General features: G+C 40.7%; 1 protein-coding gene across 2 annotated transcripts in view; it reads right to left on the reverse strand.

Annotated features, from left to right (window-relative positions):
- Nucleotides 1-748: 748 nt before the first annotated feature.
- Nucleotides 749-17,865, reverse strand: part of trim62.1 (tripartite motif containing 62, tandem duplicate 1) — a 51,879-nt gene continuing 34,762 nt past the window's right edge. Inside the window, exons 3-6 of one of the 2 annotated variants that reach the window (XM_084736514.1) lie at nt 16,804-16,899; nt 9,311-9,567; nt 6,712-6,827; nt 749-2,132 (exon numbers count right to left, since the gene is read on the reverse strand). In XM_084736514.1, the coding sequence (XP_084592640.1) occupies nt 1,582-2,132; nt 6,712-6,827; nt 9,311-9,567; nt 16,804-16,899 (1,020 nt within the window). In that variant the 3' untranslated portion in view covers nt 749-1,581. Of the gene's footprint in view, nt 2,133-6,711; nt 6,828-9,205; nt 9,568-16,803; nt 16,900-17,865 lie in introns of both variants that reach the window. The other variant, XM_084736508.1, reaches the window with a different exon arrangement.

The raw sequence follows: 17,865 nt of genomic DNA on the forward strand, positions 1-17,865 counted from the left end.
GTACACAGCAAAACTCTCATCTGTGGTGAAAAGAAAACCAAAATTTGAAGATGGTTGAAAGTTGTTGCTGGGGGACCTGTAAACTGTTTCATCACAGGCAGGGGATTGTAAAGAAAGGACAACAGTATGAGAATTTATCCACAAAAAAATTGTTTTGCTTTTGTTTTTTTGCTAACATTGCTAACTTGAGATATGACTATATGTCACTATCACACATCTGCCAGCAACATCTTTTGATCATGTTCAAAATTTGGTTTTCTTTTCAACATAGACGAGCCTAGCACATAGTATATCTAAAGACAGGGAACAGGAAAGGAGAAAGTAGACTGAGGTTCTGCCGGGTATGAAGCTGCTCAACTGTTTCTGGAGCACAGAGCAAAAAGGAGCAAGATTTAAAAAGGGTCATTTCCCAAAACATTCAACTTGACTTCATTTACATAAATTATTTAAAATAAGACAGACAGTTAAGTCTCTGTAGCATCTCTGAGCAATAATTAATCTTTAACATTTAAGCTTTTACTCAGACAGCATCATTTAATATTCTTTTGATTTTAAAGGAATGACTAGAAAGACTGAAGTGGACAAAGAACCCATTGGGTATAATATATGCTGAAGGCTAGCATATTTGTGGTTTTGGGAAAAGAGTGGAAACTTAAACATGAGCCAGCATGATGAGAGACTTATTCCTTTTAACCCTTGACACTCTATATACAAACATGCAAGTTCTTACTCCATCAATAGCAGCATATTTCTGGACAACCTCCACCTCCAAACAGATTCTCCTACCACACGTGGGTAGGACTGGGCAGTGAGTATGGATGGGCAGCCAATGAACTACACTTTTAGTTTAGTTGACTCATTTAGTTTGTTTTTTCGGTGGCCTGGATAATCGCTGGTGCACACAGAACAAGTTGAGCTTTCCTTGCAATGATAAAAGACTGACCAGACACGTGGATGTGACCTGCAGGGGGAATGATGATCATGGTCTCAGACAGACGTGAAACAGACTTGACAAGTTCAGGGTGGATTGCTGGCCAAACAAAAGCCAAAAAAGGAGCCGAGTGCTGTCAATCACGTTCCACACACAAAGCTAAGCCAACTGTACAGCACAGAGAAGACAAGTGACCAGTCTTCAGTGTCCGCTTGCCTGGACAGAGAGGGAACGTCAAGTCTGACGAGCCTGGAGCTAGATAAGGAGAGCGGTGCCCCCTGGGAGTGTGCAAGGTGGGCCTGGGACAGTCGCTTAGAGAGGAGACATCACTTTTTTTATTTTTTACATCACTGCGACAGACCCCAGAGGAGCCCAGGGGTCCCTCTGTCTCCATTTTAGTGTCATCTTTTCATTTAAAAATGTGGAATGAGGCTCAAGTGCAGGCCATTATCGTACGGTCGTTTCAAGTCACAAAAAACAGCGCAGGTTTTAAGAGCAACATCGAGCACAATTCTGAACTGAACGAAAAGAAAGAAACATCTCAAACACCCTATTAAACATTTTTAAACTGATTTCTTGAACATCTTTTGAAACCTACACAAGTCCTGTGAATTCTGCAGGACAATCGCGACCACAGATGTGTGCAGCTCTTAAAGGCGTACAGTGTTGATTCGCAGCGGTTGCACGTTCTTGCCGTTGGCATGGCTCTGGCCCGGGCTGAAGTAGGGGAAGACCTTGGCGGGGAATTTCTCTCGGTAGGTGTAGAGCCAAGACATGTCGTCTGCGTTGTAGAAGATGAGCAGGCCTTTGGGGTAGTCCAGGTACACCCCCACCTTCTCCAGCTTGCTCTTTACGTTGAGGCGGGTCCAGGGCTCGGTGCAGGCGCTGTACTGGTTCCCATCGTGCATAACGATGCAGTAGAAGCCGCGGCTGGGCTGGATTTGGATGCTGCCCTTGCGGCTGACTGTCTCATTGGCGACGCCGATCATCCACTGGGTCTTCTCTGACACCATCACCTCCCAGTAATGGACGCCCGACACAAAGCCCTCAGCGCCCAGAACGGACACTTCTACATCAAAGCGGCGCGGGGAATCCTGCAGGGGTTGCGGATGGAGATTCCCATAGGCCACTATAGTACAGTCATCTGAGAGGATCAGTCTTTGGTGGGCTGTGATGGGGTCGAGGGTCAACGCTGCTGGAACTGAGGGGGAGAAGAAGACAAAGGGACAGTTTTAGCACGAGTCAGCATTTATTTCACTGTGAAGAGGAAACAGTCTGGATAAACCGGCCAGTCATGGATATAAGTAAATAGAAAGAAACAAAACAAACACATCAATATGTTATGACTCAGCTTGGCCAAACAGAACAGCGAGGACTGCAGTGTCATTCTCTGTGCCTCATTTTTCTCTATCATTGCAACTGCTGTGTGAACATTTTCACACTGAGGCAGTAAGTAAATATATCCAGCTGGTCCGGCACTTTACAGGAGAGGTGGTGTCAAGGTTATGAACCGATCTTTGAAATGCTCCCAGACACTGTCTGGTTGGAAAATATATACTCAGTCTGATGTTTTGACTGGGAGGTCACTGAAAATGATAAAAAAAAGATCTGGGGCTTTATATAACGTCTGCTTTCACTTTAAAGGGCAGACCACAAAGAAAGCATTCAACTCATGTCAAGTCAAGTAAGTTCTTTTCATAAAGCCCGACATCATAAATCACAAATTTGCCTCAAGAGGCTTTAGAATCTATGCACCATATAAACCCTCTATCCTCAGATCCTCGATTTGGAAATGGACAAACCTCACATTTCTCAGAGAACAGATACACTCACATTTGATGTATTTAATCAATACGCACTGACTATCGTGGGGAAGAAAATAAACAAATCAATAATAAAAATGATGGTGATTCCTCCTGTATACTCCTTGTGGAGTCCACCTGTTTTTGTCCGGTGAACTCTGCTGTCAGTCAGCTGTCTGGTCGTCTCTCAGCTGACAGGCCAAATGCAGGTAGTGTCAGTAGCACTTACATGCTGCTTGACTCTGGCTGTTAATGTGGAACCCCACTAACACAGCAAAGGTGAATTGTGGTGCTTTAGCATTTTTTTTTTTTTGCATTTTGTCTTTACCTGATAGTTTTGACATTTGAGACAGACAGGAGATGCTGGTAGAGAGTAAGGGGGATGACATGCAATGACAGTTTTCATCCAAGTACTTGAAACTTTTAGTCCTACTTTTCAAAGAACTAACACTGTTGTTTGCATTTCCGTCCATGGTCTAAAGGCTTCCAATAATTAAAAACAAATTACGGCTGTTTTTACATATCATTTTTGTGCACAACTATACAACAATGACAGTACTGGTCCATTTGTTGTATGCTTTCCTCTAAGACTCAATGCACAATGACAAACAAACTGAAAAGCAAACTGGTTCGCACATGCAGATTTTTAAGAGCGGTGACTGACATAAAATAGAGACAGATCACAATTAAGCCGTGCAGCCACTAGAGGGAAAACAGTTCATGACTCCATTAAAATGACTTTTATTATAATCTAATTATTAGCTTTGTATCTTTCCCTAAGCAGTGTCTAATCTGCTTCACTGTGGACAGCGTTCAATGGAAGATTATCTCTATCAAGGAAATATTCACTGTATTATCCAGTATAATGACACTGTTAATGAAAAGAAATGTTGCTGAGTTCCATATAAATTTAATTCAACTTAATTTGGAGTGGTGGCAGAAATGTCAACAGGTAGAACACATATATCTAAACCTGGACCAATAAAACCAGCTCCTCGAGGCTCAGATCTTAATGCCAAGATATGACCAGAGGTACACGAGCGAGAAAATAAGAGTGAACTGACCCTTTAAGACCAACTACCAGGTGGAGATATTACAGTACATATATCACCACAGCCAGAGGTAGAGGAGGTGATCAAAGCAGAGCCCTGTGGTAAAAGATGACTGATGGCTTGTTATTATATGGCGCACCCAACTGCTGCTCGAGTCTTATTTCAGAAAAATGAAACATGGAGCTGTGCAACGAGTGTGACTGCGTGTACACCGTGATACATTTTTTATACTCTGTTTTTTACCTTCATGCATAAAATACAGCCTTCAAAGTCAAGTGCTCGACAGAGTCTGATGGGGAAACTCAATTTGAGCAATATCAGACCACACGAAGAGTGCAAACAATATAGTGAGGCAGTAATTACAGCACAGGGAGGAGCTGCTCCAGCTCGCTCCACAGCTCTGGGCCAGTAGAAGGCTGTTTCTCTATGCAGTTCTGTGGTTTTAGGGAGGGAGAACCTGCACCCATGTCTTATTAGGGTACCATATCAGGCTGAACAATAAAGGCTTGTTCTCTTTGCTCTCTTTCACAAAAGGCAGATGCAGAAATGAGTGGAAAAAGGCATTTTTCCAGATCCTCAATATTTATATCGGCAGGAATAAAAGGAGATGTCTGGCACCCAGCCAGCGGACAGGACAATGTCTTCTCTGGTGAATGACATCTCCAGTGTTTGTTACAATCAAGTCATTAAAATTTCATAACCTGAGAGCCTCTTTGTGTCATAGAGAGCATACACACATCAGCGCAGAAACCATTTTTCCTGCCAAACATGAGAGGAAGAAAAAAAGGAGCACAGCGTCTGGTAGTTATTCCCACTAACCCACCAGTGACGGTGAGGGATGAGGGATGATGGGAGGAATGTCTTTATTTCGTCTCTGGCAACCGCTGGTGATGGATCGTAACCAATTGTTCCATTTGGCAGCCAGTCAAGGGAGGCCAAAAAAAGCAGCCTGGCCTCCCCACAGCCGGCAGTGGGTTGAAATGGGAGAATTGATTGAGGGAGTAAAAAATTCCTCAGCACATTATTTTAAATAATCTCCTGTGAGTGAGTGATGGCTGTAGGGCAGGGGGAGCAGAGCTCCTCTTGGCACCGTCAAACACAGAGGGGCATCACCGCCCTCCAGGTCCGACCACCATTTCTCATCCGAGGAGGAAAGAAAAGCTCAAAGCATCTCACAAAACCTAATGCAGGGCAGGATGAGTCCATGCACTCAGAGTCAAACATTCAGCTACTGAGGCAAATTTGGATTATTAAATTTTTTTTTTTTTAAGGAATAGTTACACTTTTGGAGAAGGCTTATTTCTTCTCTTGCAGAGAGTTAGAGCTGTATGGCTCTCTTCAAAGAAAACAAAATCCTCCTACCAGTATCTCTAAAGCTAGTGAATTAACACATTATATCTCACTTGTATGTAAACAACAATTATATAACAGAATAAACAAAGAGATATAACTTGTTAATTAGTAGGGCTGGGACAATATACTTATCACATTTCTCAGGTGCTGATTAAAATATGTATTGTGATTCTTAGGTATTGTGATTCAATATTACAATTTATTTCATTTTTTTTTTTTTTTTTTAACTCAAGACCACGGGACAAAGTTGAATCATACACTTCTAGAGACTCTATATCATGACTGACATTTCCAAAAACATATGCATATCACATGTCAGTCAGTCTTTCTGAGTTTTACTCAGCTATAGTGCTTATGAAAGGAGCAAATTTAAAGTAAACTAGCTTATGGAGCCCCTGAAAAGTGCACACAGCACAAATAGCCTTAAAATTAACATACTTGACATATGAAACTGAACTTTGAAATTGTTAAGTCTGAGTTTGAGTTCTGACTCTAGAGGTTGCTGTAGCCGGTCAGTGTGGAGTGTTTTAGTCAGAGAAATAGACTGAGTTAGTGCTATGAAGTCAGCAACTGTTAGTTTGTTTCTACAGAGCAGAAGAAATATATGTCTGAAAGTCTGAGCTCACATGTACTTTTATGTTAAGCACGTGAAGTAAAATGGATCTGTTTGTGAAGATAATATTACCATGACAACAATGCTAATTTCCATTAGCACGTCAATGGGAATTCCCATTATGTGTTAGCTTTGAGTTAATGGACTAAGCGCTACTTATTTATTTATGGGAAAAAATCCATTCAGGAGTCATTAGAAAAAAAGAATCACAATACTCGAGAGAATTGCTTTTTTTCTCCCAGCCCTATCAATTACTGAGCTTTAGAGGTGCTGGATTTTGTTTATTTGTGAAAAGAGTTCTGTCACCATGTTGTAATGCATTTAATTGCCCCACAGACACCGCCACCTACAATGCTGCCTCCGCTTTTACCTCTTTCTCGAGACTTATATTATTACAACCTCCTCCAGTGACGCCGTGTTTGTTGTCAGAAACTTTCGACTTTTCTTCTTTGGGGAAACGTTTGACTCTTAGCAGCGCCCTCTAGTGGATGTAAGGCTTAACATGTGTGCCAATGTGAAGGATGCTGACATATCTATTTTTGTACGTAAAAGGGACATAAATGAGTCTTAACCAGACTTTTGAATGTTCACTTCTGTCTGCTGTCGTGACTAACCGGGTCTGTGTGTGAAAGAGAGGCCGTGAGAACAGGCCCCACCCCTCACATACCACAGGATACACAAGGGTCTTTTGGATTGGGAATAGCGAAAATGCATCAATGACAAATGTCTTAATTTCGCCAATACTGACAGCATACTACAGTCTTTAATAATTTAGCCTTGGGTCCCGTAAATACCGGGCTTCAGTGCCCATTCTAAGGCATGAGAGTGGTGTCTATCTTTGAATTTAACTCTGAAAAAGCAGATTAATGTATTTGTTAAACCTTTCCTTTAACAACTCTAGCTGTGTATCTACTAACCAGCATGTTTAAGTTGTCTCATGTTCCAATCATGTTCACATACCTGGCGAGATGTCCTGAAACAGCAACTTCCATATTGTGTATTGTAAGGGCCCCATGTATTTGGATGTCGGGAAGTCTTCGTATGTCAGATTGGTCTCATGTATCTTCCCTTTAATCCTGCAACAGAAAAACAGATCAATAACCGTCTAAATCCAATTTGCTTTTTCCAAATGATCCTGCCTCTTGTTCAACCCACGACGTCGATGCTTCATGTTATTATTCTGCTTTGTGTCTTCGAAATGTGCCATTATTGACATTTAACAGCTGACAAACTGCTTCATGAATCTCCAGCAGCAGAGATGAATGTGTCAGTGAGAGGGAGGCGGCAGTGGGGGCAGTTCTGCTCCAACACCATCACAATATGATTCAATATGAACCTCCACATGAGTCACTCAGTGCACTCCTACATGTAGTGCAGAGTTCAGGCAAGACATTGAGTGGGCTGCTTACCACACTGAAATCCTGAAAATAACAGCTCAGTGTGATGAAAAAGGGACCTCACGCATTCGTGCAGAGGCATCAAGTTAGTTGTTGTGTATTCTCTGACGATAAGAAATGAAAATTATATAATGTGAAATGTTTCTGAAAGTACTATCCATGCGGTGTTCAAACATTTCTGAATGACAGAGTTCTTATGTAACAATTTTTTGTGTGTGACTCAAGGACAAACATACAAACCAAGTTTCTGTATTAATTGTTCAGTTAATCTTGTTGTTGTGGAATTTGCCTCACTTGCCTCACTAGCTCTTAGATTGTTCCCTGAGTCTCTCTTTATATGGGTGACAATGCAGTCGTGAAGGGTCCAGTCATAGGTCATCTAACCTGAACAGGCACACTAGTAGTTGGTCACTCTGCACAACTACAGTCCACAGCTGCACAAGTAGGAGAGTAGTGCATCCCCTAGATACTTTCTCCTGAGGTCCCAAGGTTATCGCTTATCGGGCAGACAGACTGTCTCCACATTCTCTAGCAGGGCACAATACATGAGCAAGGCCGACAGATACAGTGATTTAGAGCAAAGAGGTATGCATAGCTTCTTGTTTTGCACTTATGCCCAATAGCATTTGTGTACACATAGATACACACATCAGGCCCATACATGGTGGCGTGTCAAATTCCAGCGAATGTCAGGGGACAGTTAAATACCTTCACTCGAGAAGTAACCTTCAGAATTGGGTTGGCAGTCACAATATTCTCAGTGTATTGCTAATCTGAATTCTCCTCGATCGAGCTTCATTAAATACTCCTGTGTAAGTCATCTGGGACTCCCGAACTCTTCTTCAGTGTCCGAGTGAACCATTCTTCAGAATTTTCACTACACTTGTTATATATCAAATATACAGTAGATCAAAAAAGATCTTTTTAGTGTTCTTATAGCAAAATACCTCTACTGTCTCTTTGTGTAAAACATCTTGATGACTCGATTTGATTTGGGATCAACTAACTAGCCCCTCCCATCATTAGCTTGCGGGTTATAATAGCTAGCAGAGTGATACTCTGGAAAGTGGCCCCGCATTTTATAAGACATATACAGCGAATTGCTCTAGGGGCTGATGGGATTTCTAAAGTCTGTTTGGTCTTTATTGATATCCTCTTCGACAATCAACAGGATGCCATCAAACTGACACTGACTCATACCAAAGTATGAAGAAAATTTGTTTTAAAAAGTCAGCAAGTCTTTTAAGTATTATTAAGGTGTTGGGTTTCTCCTAAGTCTCATTTTTTTTTTCAAATTTGTGAACTCATATCCTTGTGTTTTTCTTTTTGTTTCCCAGAGCATCATACAGCAATAACAGGTCATTTCTTGCAGACACAGCTGGAACGTGCAATGCATGCTTGGTGCTACTGTTCACATAACATCATTCATGACTGTGGACACTCACATTCTTATTGATATATTTTTTGTTACAGTTATCCTTCTTGGTATGAACAGGCCTTAAGAATCTGACCAGGCACATGGTGTGTGACAGTGTTTGATATCTAAAACTGTAGATGCTATATTTCAAAACTTGAAGTGTTGTGAGTTAACACAAATCCATTCTTAACTCTTGGGACTGGTCTAGCTGAGTGGAATGTACATTAATTTTACCTGCTTATTCATCAAATCTACATTCACATTCTCCATTCTGACTTAAAAGACATTGTGGTATTTTGTAAAAGAGATGAAATCATGTTTGATTCTGTCACTCTCCCTCTCGCTCTACATTCAACCTCATTAATCTGCTTTAAGATATTAAACTGTTCAATTAAATCGTCCTCAAGTACCCCTCCTAGATTAAACATTGCAGCTGGTTTATTTCAGGCCTAATGCACCATCTGTTCAGGGATTAGCTGATGCTGTTGCTCAAATCTGTACTTTCTCCAAAATTTAAGCAACCTTACGTTTCGCACAAGTAGAACACACACGGCATGCTGTGATGTTTTTATCATTATAACAATTATGACAGTAAATATTTGACAGATAAAGTGTTGATACTTCAAGAGTTGATAAAAACCTGCTCCTTCTTGAGGCAAATGTGTTTACAACCACATTTCTGTTCTTATTGGACTGCAGTGACGATACTGGGACTGTTTTAGCAAACTCGGGGCAGGTGAAGCACCTCTCAGATGTGACGGCTACTCCCTCCAGGAAGTCGTGTCGTCCTGTCTCGTTGAGGCGCTCCTGAAGGATCTGGATGCCCTCCTTGACATCTCGCAGCTGCTGACTGTAGCGCTGGATCTTGTGCTCGATGTCGGCCAGTTTACGGGCCGTGTCCATCTCCAGCTCTTCCAGCATGCTCTTCTGACGCTCGCGCAGGAAGCGGTGAAGGCGCTCAAAGGCATCGCCAATGGTGCAGCGCAGGCTCTTGGCTGAGGACTGAAAAAGAGAGGCAACAGGGTTTTTACTTAAAAGAGTAATACTTGACACAGACAACAAGAATTTAAAATGGTACTGCAGGTTAAAACCTGGCCTCTCGGACATAGAACATATGGACTGAGGCTTGAGACACCAAAAAGATTCAATTATTAAAAGCGGGAACCCTGCCGTTGGTATACTAATATAGTGAAATGATAAGACTCCAACACATTAAAAATGTATCTTTGTCTTCCCAACTCAACAAGCCTCTTTATGCATATATATACACTCATGCAACTGTACACATTCACACACATTTCCTTTTTTTATGCTATTTATCTTTATTTTAATTATTTACCTTTGTGTTAATCTAACCATTACAATACCAGGTAGTTACCTATAAACCATATATATAACAAAACTGCAGGAAAAATTGTCAATATGATTGTACTAGTTGTTGAAACTGAAATAAAAACGCCCAATATTATAACCTATGAACCCATCAGTCGACACTGTATTAAAAAGCAAAATGATTGTATAAAGGATATTACTACATGTGCTCGGGAACACTTCAAAAAACTGTTGTTTATTAACACAGTTTGTCGCTGCTGTGGTCTGACAAGCTCACAGTTCAAATTTTGTTTTTGGATTGTCACCAGCACAAAGTTCAAAGCAGCTGTGATGGCATGGGGTCGCGCCAGTGCCCATGGCATCATGGGTAACTGTCACATCTGTGAAGGCTCCATTAATGCTGAAAGGTACATACAGGTTTTGGAGCAACTTAAATTCTGCACATTACAACAGCATGTCTTCAGAGAGTTCCTTCCTGCAATCCAGCACCGTCTCTTTTAAACTGTGGGGTGAATTAAAATACGACAACTGAGTCTGTTGAATACCAGAAGTTGTAAGCTACAGCAAGCAAGGATAGGAAAGAATTTCACTTTGAAAACTTCAATAGGTAGTGTCCACAGTTCCCAAATGCTTATTGAGTGCTAAAAGAAAAGGTGATGTAACACAGTGGTAAACATGCCCCTGCCCTGACTTTTTTAAAACAAGCTGCAGGCATCAAATTCAGAATGAGTGTATATAAAGTTAATCAGTTTGAACATTAAATATCTTGTCCTCGCACAAAGAACAACTTTTGTGGAGTCAGGTTTTGTTAAAAAAAAGTTTACTTTTTCAGTGATCTGATGTCATTTAGGACAATAAAGTTTATTGTCCTAAATATCTTTGTCACAAGAGTTTGCATAAGCACATTTGAGAGATCACTGCAATATCACCATATATCAGATTATTTTTTTTACTTCCAAATATCATTATCAGCACTAGTCGTAAAAATCCAGTATCAGTCACACAATACAAATCTTCCTCAGCTGCTATTTATAGTTGCTATTATGGGAGTGTGAAATAGACTTTGTACTGAAGTTAGTCGGGTTTGTTGAGTGTTTCAGTCACAATAGCCTGACTGTTAATTAGACACGGGTCAGTAATTCAAGAGCTTGCAAAGTGCTCTAAATTGTGTTAATATTACATTAACATTCATTCATTGATTCAGCTTGTACAAGTATTGATTTTAAGTGACTCGACAGTGTTCAGAACAGTGTGTGTGTACAACCTTTCACTGAGAAAATAAAGTAGCTTCTACGTTGTTTTAGTGAGGGGAGACAAACAAGAGGACACTGTCACAGAAAAAAACCCCAAAAAAGATGATTGAGGAGGGGACGGCAAAGGACATCCTGTGTGTGAAGAGACGTGGCTCATTACAGGGCCGGTGGACAGGCAGGGAAGGACTGGGGACAGCAGACAGGGAGCTGAAGAGCAGAAGAAACTGATTTGTAGCTGAAGAGGAAAAATGGGAAGCTGGTCATCAAAGAGAATGAATCATCTGAGTGTTAGCAGTCTGAGTGTCAGAGAGACAGAACAAAGGGGTGTGATGTGAAAAGCCTGTAAAAATCGCACAGAGAGGAGCAGGAGTCTTTCAATTTGGAGCTTCTGAGGAAGAGCAAAGACTGGGCTTCATTCAGACATTTTGTTGAAAGTTCCCCCGTCTGTCCTTGACAATCATCATTTTACTGGAAAAGTTGAACTTGTGTTTGTACACAGATTCAAAATAAATCAAAGCTCATCAAAGAGCAGCTCAGAACAAGAGAAAATTAATGATTACTGACTCAGAGCAAAATTGATCTAAACAAGAATTTCAGATGAAACTTGTTTATTTTCTCAGATGGGAATTCCAACCGCTCGTCTGATCTTTCTGGATTTAGGGACTGTGATCTGAGGTTTAATTACACAGCAGGCCTGCTCCTCTTGTTCTTTCACTAACCGGGGGGATGATATCCTCACTCTGCCCGTGGGAACCTTTTCAGATGACTATTTCAAGCAAGCGTGAGAGCTATGACATTAAGATGAGCTGTATCGCAGCCCTCCTACCTAGTTAGGAATTGAAAACTGATGGCACGGAGGAGGAGGAGGAGGACTGCAGCAGCCCACCTATCAGTCTCTCCATGACGTGTCTGCTGCTCGGGCCCAGCAGGCTGTGATGGCACTGAGAGGGTGTCTGCAGCCCTTGGAGACAGGAGGCTGGCTACCTCTCAGGGAGGCATGTGATTATCAAGCGAATCCCCGGTGGGCATGTGAATAGGACACAATGCCTATCCTTCAGACGGAGACACACGCGAGCCAAGGACTCAAATTGGAGTGCAAGGCAGGCACATTCAGTTAAGATGAGAGCTGGGCTGCTGCAGTGATTCCTTCTCTATCTTAATACAAGAGGAGGAGGAGGCAGAACAGGTCATCCATCAATCAGAACGTTGTGGTTCAATCCCCATCTCTTCCAGTATGCATGCTAGGCAAGATACTGAACCCCAAAATGCTCCCAATGGCTATGGAGAATTTTCATGCAAAATGTGAGAAAATGCTGTTTTTAGCCTCTAAAATATGGAGATTTCCTGTTTTCCTTTATTAATTATGACATTAATCAGATTAACTTTGAACTTTAGACTGATAAAATGAGACATTTAAAGACATGACCTTAGACTAATTTTTCTGTATAACATTTTATAGACATGGCAGCCTTAGATTAAACATAACAATTAACTTAAATCTTTATTGTTATTTGATAACTGCTAACATATAAAACACTTTACACAGGGGAAGGTAAAAATTTCTGCAAAGCAAAATACATTTTAAGGTTAAACCCTGTTGCTGATGATATCATGTTGACCTTTACATCACTAAAATTCAACTTGAATTCTTTGCCATCAGCTGCTTCCACATCATTGTATCATTTAGACCAACTTTTAAAGAAGAATGTGAAAAATGTAAATGACAGTCAGGGCATAAAACCAATGATTTGTTGATCTTTACAAATCAAGCATCGCCGTCAATGCTAAAAATTGAATAAAATCATGACTAAAAACTGCAGTCAAATTGAATCATGGATTTGGAAAATTGTGACACCTGTATTATAAACTGAAAGGGTTTGCTTTGTACAGCACAGTCACAGCACAGAATAGCAGGAGTCAAATTTCTAACGTTAAGGCTGAAGGCTAAACACAGCCTGACATGAGGTTGCTTGACAAGAAGATGAGGCTGTACAGACTGAAATCCACTGGAGGAACAAGTATACAGAGATTAAACATCAGCAAACAGTTGACTGATGATGTCATCGTCGTGAACAGAGCCCTCTACCATCTTAACATGTTGATTTAAAAATGCCTTTGAACTGATGAATATGTACTTTAAAGGAGTGTCAGTCAGAGAGTGCAAAAAAATGAGGGGTGTATTTATTGTAATAGCACCTTGCGTCTGATCTACTAAAAACAGCATGAAGTACTGTCTAATTTGTAATTAATACTCAACAGTGTTTCCTCTATCCTGGTCCTCAGAGCTCACTACCCTGCATGTTTTACATGTTTCCCTGCTTAAATACACCTGATTCAAATGATCAGTTTGTTATCAGGCTTCAGGCTGTCAGGCAGAGGCTTTATGACGACTTGATCATCTGAATCAGGTGTGTTTGAGCAGGGAAACACGTAAAACATGCAGGGCAGGGAGCGCTGAGGACCAGGATAGAGGAAACACTGCTCAGCAATATCAATGAAATCACTGTCCATTGTGATGTTTCACTATGGACATTGCCATATGCTAATATTGCCCAACACTAGAGTGTGCAGACATAAAAGTGATTATTTTGTTGTTCAATTCAATGTAACCATGAAGGTCTTAGCTGGTGCCAGTTTGATAAAACTAAAGCTAATGTGGCTAAACCAAGCTGGCCTTGTGAAGAAGCTAACATTACAACTGGCGTGTACTTAACATTAGCATTAGGCTCCTTTACAGCTTGTCTATGGTCATCAGCTACAGTTGTTGTCAGTGTGGGGAACGATTGATAAACGTGCAAAAACAAATCAACCTTCTAAGCATTTGTTTTGTTTGTTGTGAGGATCTATGGATCAAAGGTATGTTACAAATATTGAGTGTCATCACTCATAGCTTGTCATCGATAGTGACAAGGAAGAAGCATGCATGGAATAAAAAAGACATTAATTTGAATACTTTTTCTTAAAACTGTCCGTCACGAGTCTGAGAATGTTATGGGAGTGTAATGCAAAGTTGGTGGAGTACCCTTAACAAAAATACAGGAAAAATAAGAAGGAAGACAACTTCAGGCAACCTCAAATTTAGCAAGATGAAGAAATGTGGGGAGACGTTTCATTGTCAGCTACCTAAATGCATCAGAGATCAATGAAGTCACAGTGTGGCTCTCTTCCAGGCAGAGCACTCTGTGCAAATGGATGTAAATCTAATGAGATCAGCTCATTTCCAATGAGGAGTGGGGGCGGCTGAAAGGCTAAATCTAGCAGTCAGAGTGAGTCGATGGAGGGGCTGAAATGGACAGGGGCTGGGCTCTCTCTGGCAGCGGAGCATCCTGCGGTGCAGAACTCAGGGAGAAAGATGAGTGACACTGTGACATCGGACAGCAGGTAGAAAAACAGGACGAATGTGCTCCCTAAATGACAAATAATGCTGACGGCTGCGACATTGTCTCTGCCAGAGACCTTTCTCTGGTCAATAGCTTCAATGTCACCACAGGAGGGAGAAGAGATGTGTGTGTGCATCCATCCAAGATGGATGTGTGTGTGGTTGAGGGACTGATATATCGAGTGGATGCTCATGGTTCGCTGATTAAAACAAGGTGTCGAGATTAAACAGCCGCTCAATAAACCAATTTACCTGTCGGAATGTAACTGTCAATCCAAATCAGTTTGCAAGAAAAGACGGATAATCAGTGACCGAAAGACTGCACACGTTAAACAGACCCATCCTTTATTTCCTGACTTTTTTTTTTTTGTAACAACTCGATTTTCTAACTGAGCATTACTGTTGCTGCCATTTGCTGGCTGAAGATACAAACGAGGATGTCTTGTTCGTACAAATACTGTACGGCCCGTTACGACTCACTTCCCATCATGACATTTGTTGGTGTATATTTAATTACTTGTTAAATCAAAATGGAAATTGTAACATTTATTTTATTGTTTCTTGATTAATAGTTCCATCTGTAAAATGTCAGAAAAGTATGAATAATGGTCATCAAGCTCAGAGTGTCCCAAAATTGTTTGTTTGTGACTAAACCAAAGGTTAAAGCTGAAACGAACGAAAGTTAATTAAAATAATAATAATAATTTTTTTTTTTTATTATTATTATTTATCTTGTAAAGGCAGATTAAGTAGGATTTGTAAGTTGCTTTTTGAAAAAGCACCAGAAAGAGCTAATGGTTTCAGCTCTTGACATGAGTGCTGAAACATTTAGTCAAATAATTTAGCAATCATAAGCTGTTTATTCAGTAAAAATGCCTAATGAGTTTTGGTTCCAGCTCCACAAATGTAAATATTTGCTACTTCTCCCTCATATAACTAGTGCAGATTTTTTTAGTGGAATCAGATTTGCAGTGCAGTGCCCAACACTTAATTCCTATATGTGTCTACATGACTGTTTTATACCAGCAAACCTAGCGTTCCAAGGCTTTTCTTTGTCATCTATGATGAAAACATCAGATTGTCACACAGTCAGATGAAGTAAAAATGTGCATCCACCAATAATTCTGTCATAAGCCGCTGTCAGGTGTTACCTGTGCTCTGCGCTCATTCATGTGGTGAATTAAGAATCTATTTCCGCTAAACCAGAGTTGGTAACTGTTTGAACCGTTTGAATGAAGCTGACAATGATGTTTTACAGAAGGAGTCTGGGGACTTCTGTTGAGAACAATAAAAAAAAAGAGCTGCTTCTGGTTAAACAAGACATCTCACAAGGTCACGATCCTTTCTGTCAGGGTCCAAAAACAAGCATAAACAACAAGCTTCACCTGCCCGACGCTTCACCACTGCTGGTGTGCAATGGTTGATTTCTATCACTTGTCTCCACTTCCATCGCAGTTGGTTTTGTGTTTTGTGGTGATTCGGGTTTACAGCCCGTCATGCTGTTGCATTGCTCCGTATACAATAACACAGCTAAAAACAAGAGCTGAAACTTGTTTATAAAGCACTCGTTTCTCTCTCCATCACCATTAAACCACCAGAGTATGTTGTCACAGGGACTTTTTTTAATAAGTGCAAGAACTAAAGTAGACTAAACCATACATATGATTCCCTTCAATTCCTCATTGAAATGTTCTCCCTGTATGTTTTTGTAAGCTTCTATCTGTTTTAACCTCTAACTGTAATGTACACTGACTGACAAAAGGAAAAAAGACGGCTCGACTGGAAGAATCTCAGTCGACTGGGAGGTCTGCAATGAATGATCTGAAGTGTCGACTATCAGGGGGCAGCCCCATTTAAAATGTTAACTGAATATTTTTGCACTATTGGTGGGATAAAACACAACTCCACGTTAGAAAAAAATGGCCATCACAATTTCCCAGAGCCTATTTTTCTACCTTTTTATAAACTACATAGATAGTGAAAACTATATTTAGTTGTAGCTGTAGCACCTGCATGTTTGCTGTCGCTGCGGCTCTAAATATAAGAATTGCTCTTTTTTTAAAGGTGAAATAAAAAAGTTTGGCTCTTTGTTTGTTTTTTTTTTACTTTGATCCTGTATTTGAATGTGAGGTGTATATGTAGATATTATTTTTGTGTGATAATAATGATAAAAAAAAATACTGCATGAGAGAGATTTCAAAAATATGTGATGTTTCTTCACTTTTCCCATTAAAAAATAAATAAATAAATAAATAAGGTGAAATGTTACAGCACCTTGGTCTCAGTAAGTTGTCTTTGGAGGAGCTGCAGGGCCTCAGTGTGTCCTTTCTCACTGTCCTGCAGGGTGGCGAGCTGCTCCTTCATCTCCCTCTGCAACACAGCAAAACAAAAACAAACAACAGGTCAGTAATTAGTTATTGGAAGTCAATATACCACAATACTGTTTGGAGGATTACTTCATGACACTAAAAATTCTCCACTTGTTCTTTTCTCAAATAACGCCTCTGTCAGTTACTTAAAAATAAAGCTAATATATTTGGCTAGCAGATATTTTTGCACATCTAAATTATATTATATTTATTTAAATTGTATTATTTGTGTAACAGCTCTCTTTGCTTCGGGTATGAGGCAGAAAAGATTTAAGCCTCCGCTACAAAACAAGCGAGGCAGATGGAGAGCGAGATATGAAAGAGATAAAATGAAATCTCTGGAGATGTTGGGCTGTGTCAGAGAAAACTGGGTCTCATCTCTAGTCAGGCACATGCTGGCAGAACCTGCACCGCTCAGCCACCTCCAAGTCTCCCCAAGGCAGGAAAGAGGCTCTGCGGGAGCTGGCTGGGACGGCTGCTGTCACGAGTGGCACAGAGTTTTTATGCAGGTCCCATGTTGCCAACAACACCGACATCACGCTCAGATTTAGGTTTCAGGACAGAAGTGGTTCAGCAGACGTGCTCCCTTAAGTACAGACTTGTTTATACAAATGTGCCAAGAACGGTGGCTACAAGAGGACCTGAGGTACAGCTCTGCACTTTGTTAATCAGCATTCGGCCGATGTTTTCATACTGAGTAAATAACAAATGAGATGGGGGGGAAGTTTAAAATTCAGTGCCTCACTCAAAAACTTGAATGCACTGATGGGATTCATGTTGGCTCTTGTGAAAATTACTTTTGGGTTGAACCAAAGTCTTGCTTGAGTTTTCACTGGGGTACATGATGTTTTATAAAAACAAGATGGAATTTGACATTGTGTACTGAAACTAACGGAGTTCCCAATTGGAAATTTCAAATGGAATGCCCCCAGAAGTGGGATTTCCAACTCAAGCAAGTTGGAGGAAC

Source organism: Lutjanus erythropterus, chromosome 2 (genome assembly GCF_056507025.1).
Source record: "Lutjanus erythropterus isolate fLutEry1 chromosome 2, fLutEry1.hap2, whole genome shotgun sequence".
Classification (NCBI taxonomy): domain Eukaryota; kingdom Metazoa; phylum Chordata; class Actinopteri; order Lutjaniformes; family Lutjanidae; genus Lutjanus; species Lutjanus erythropterus.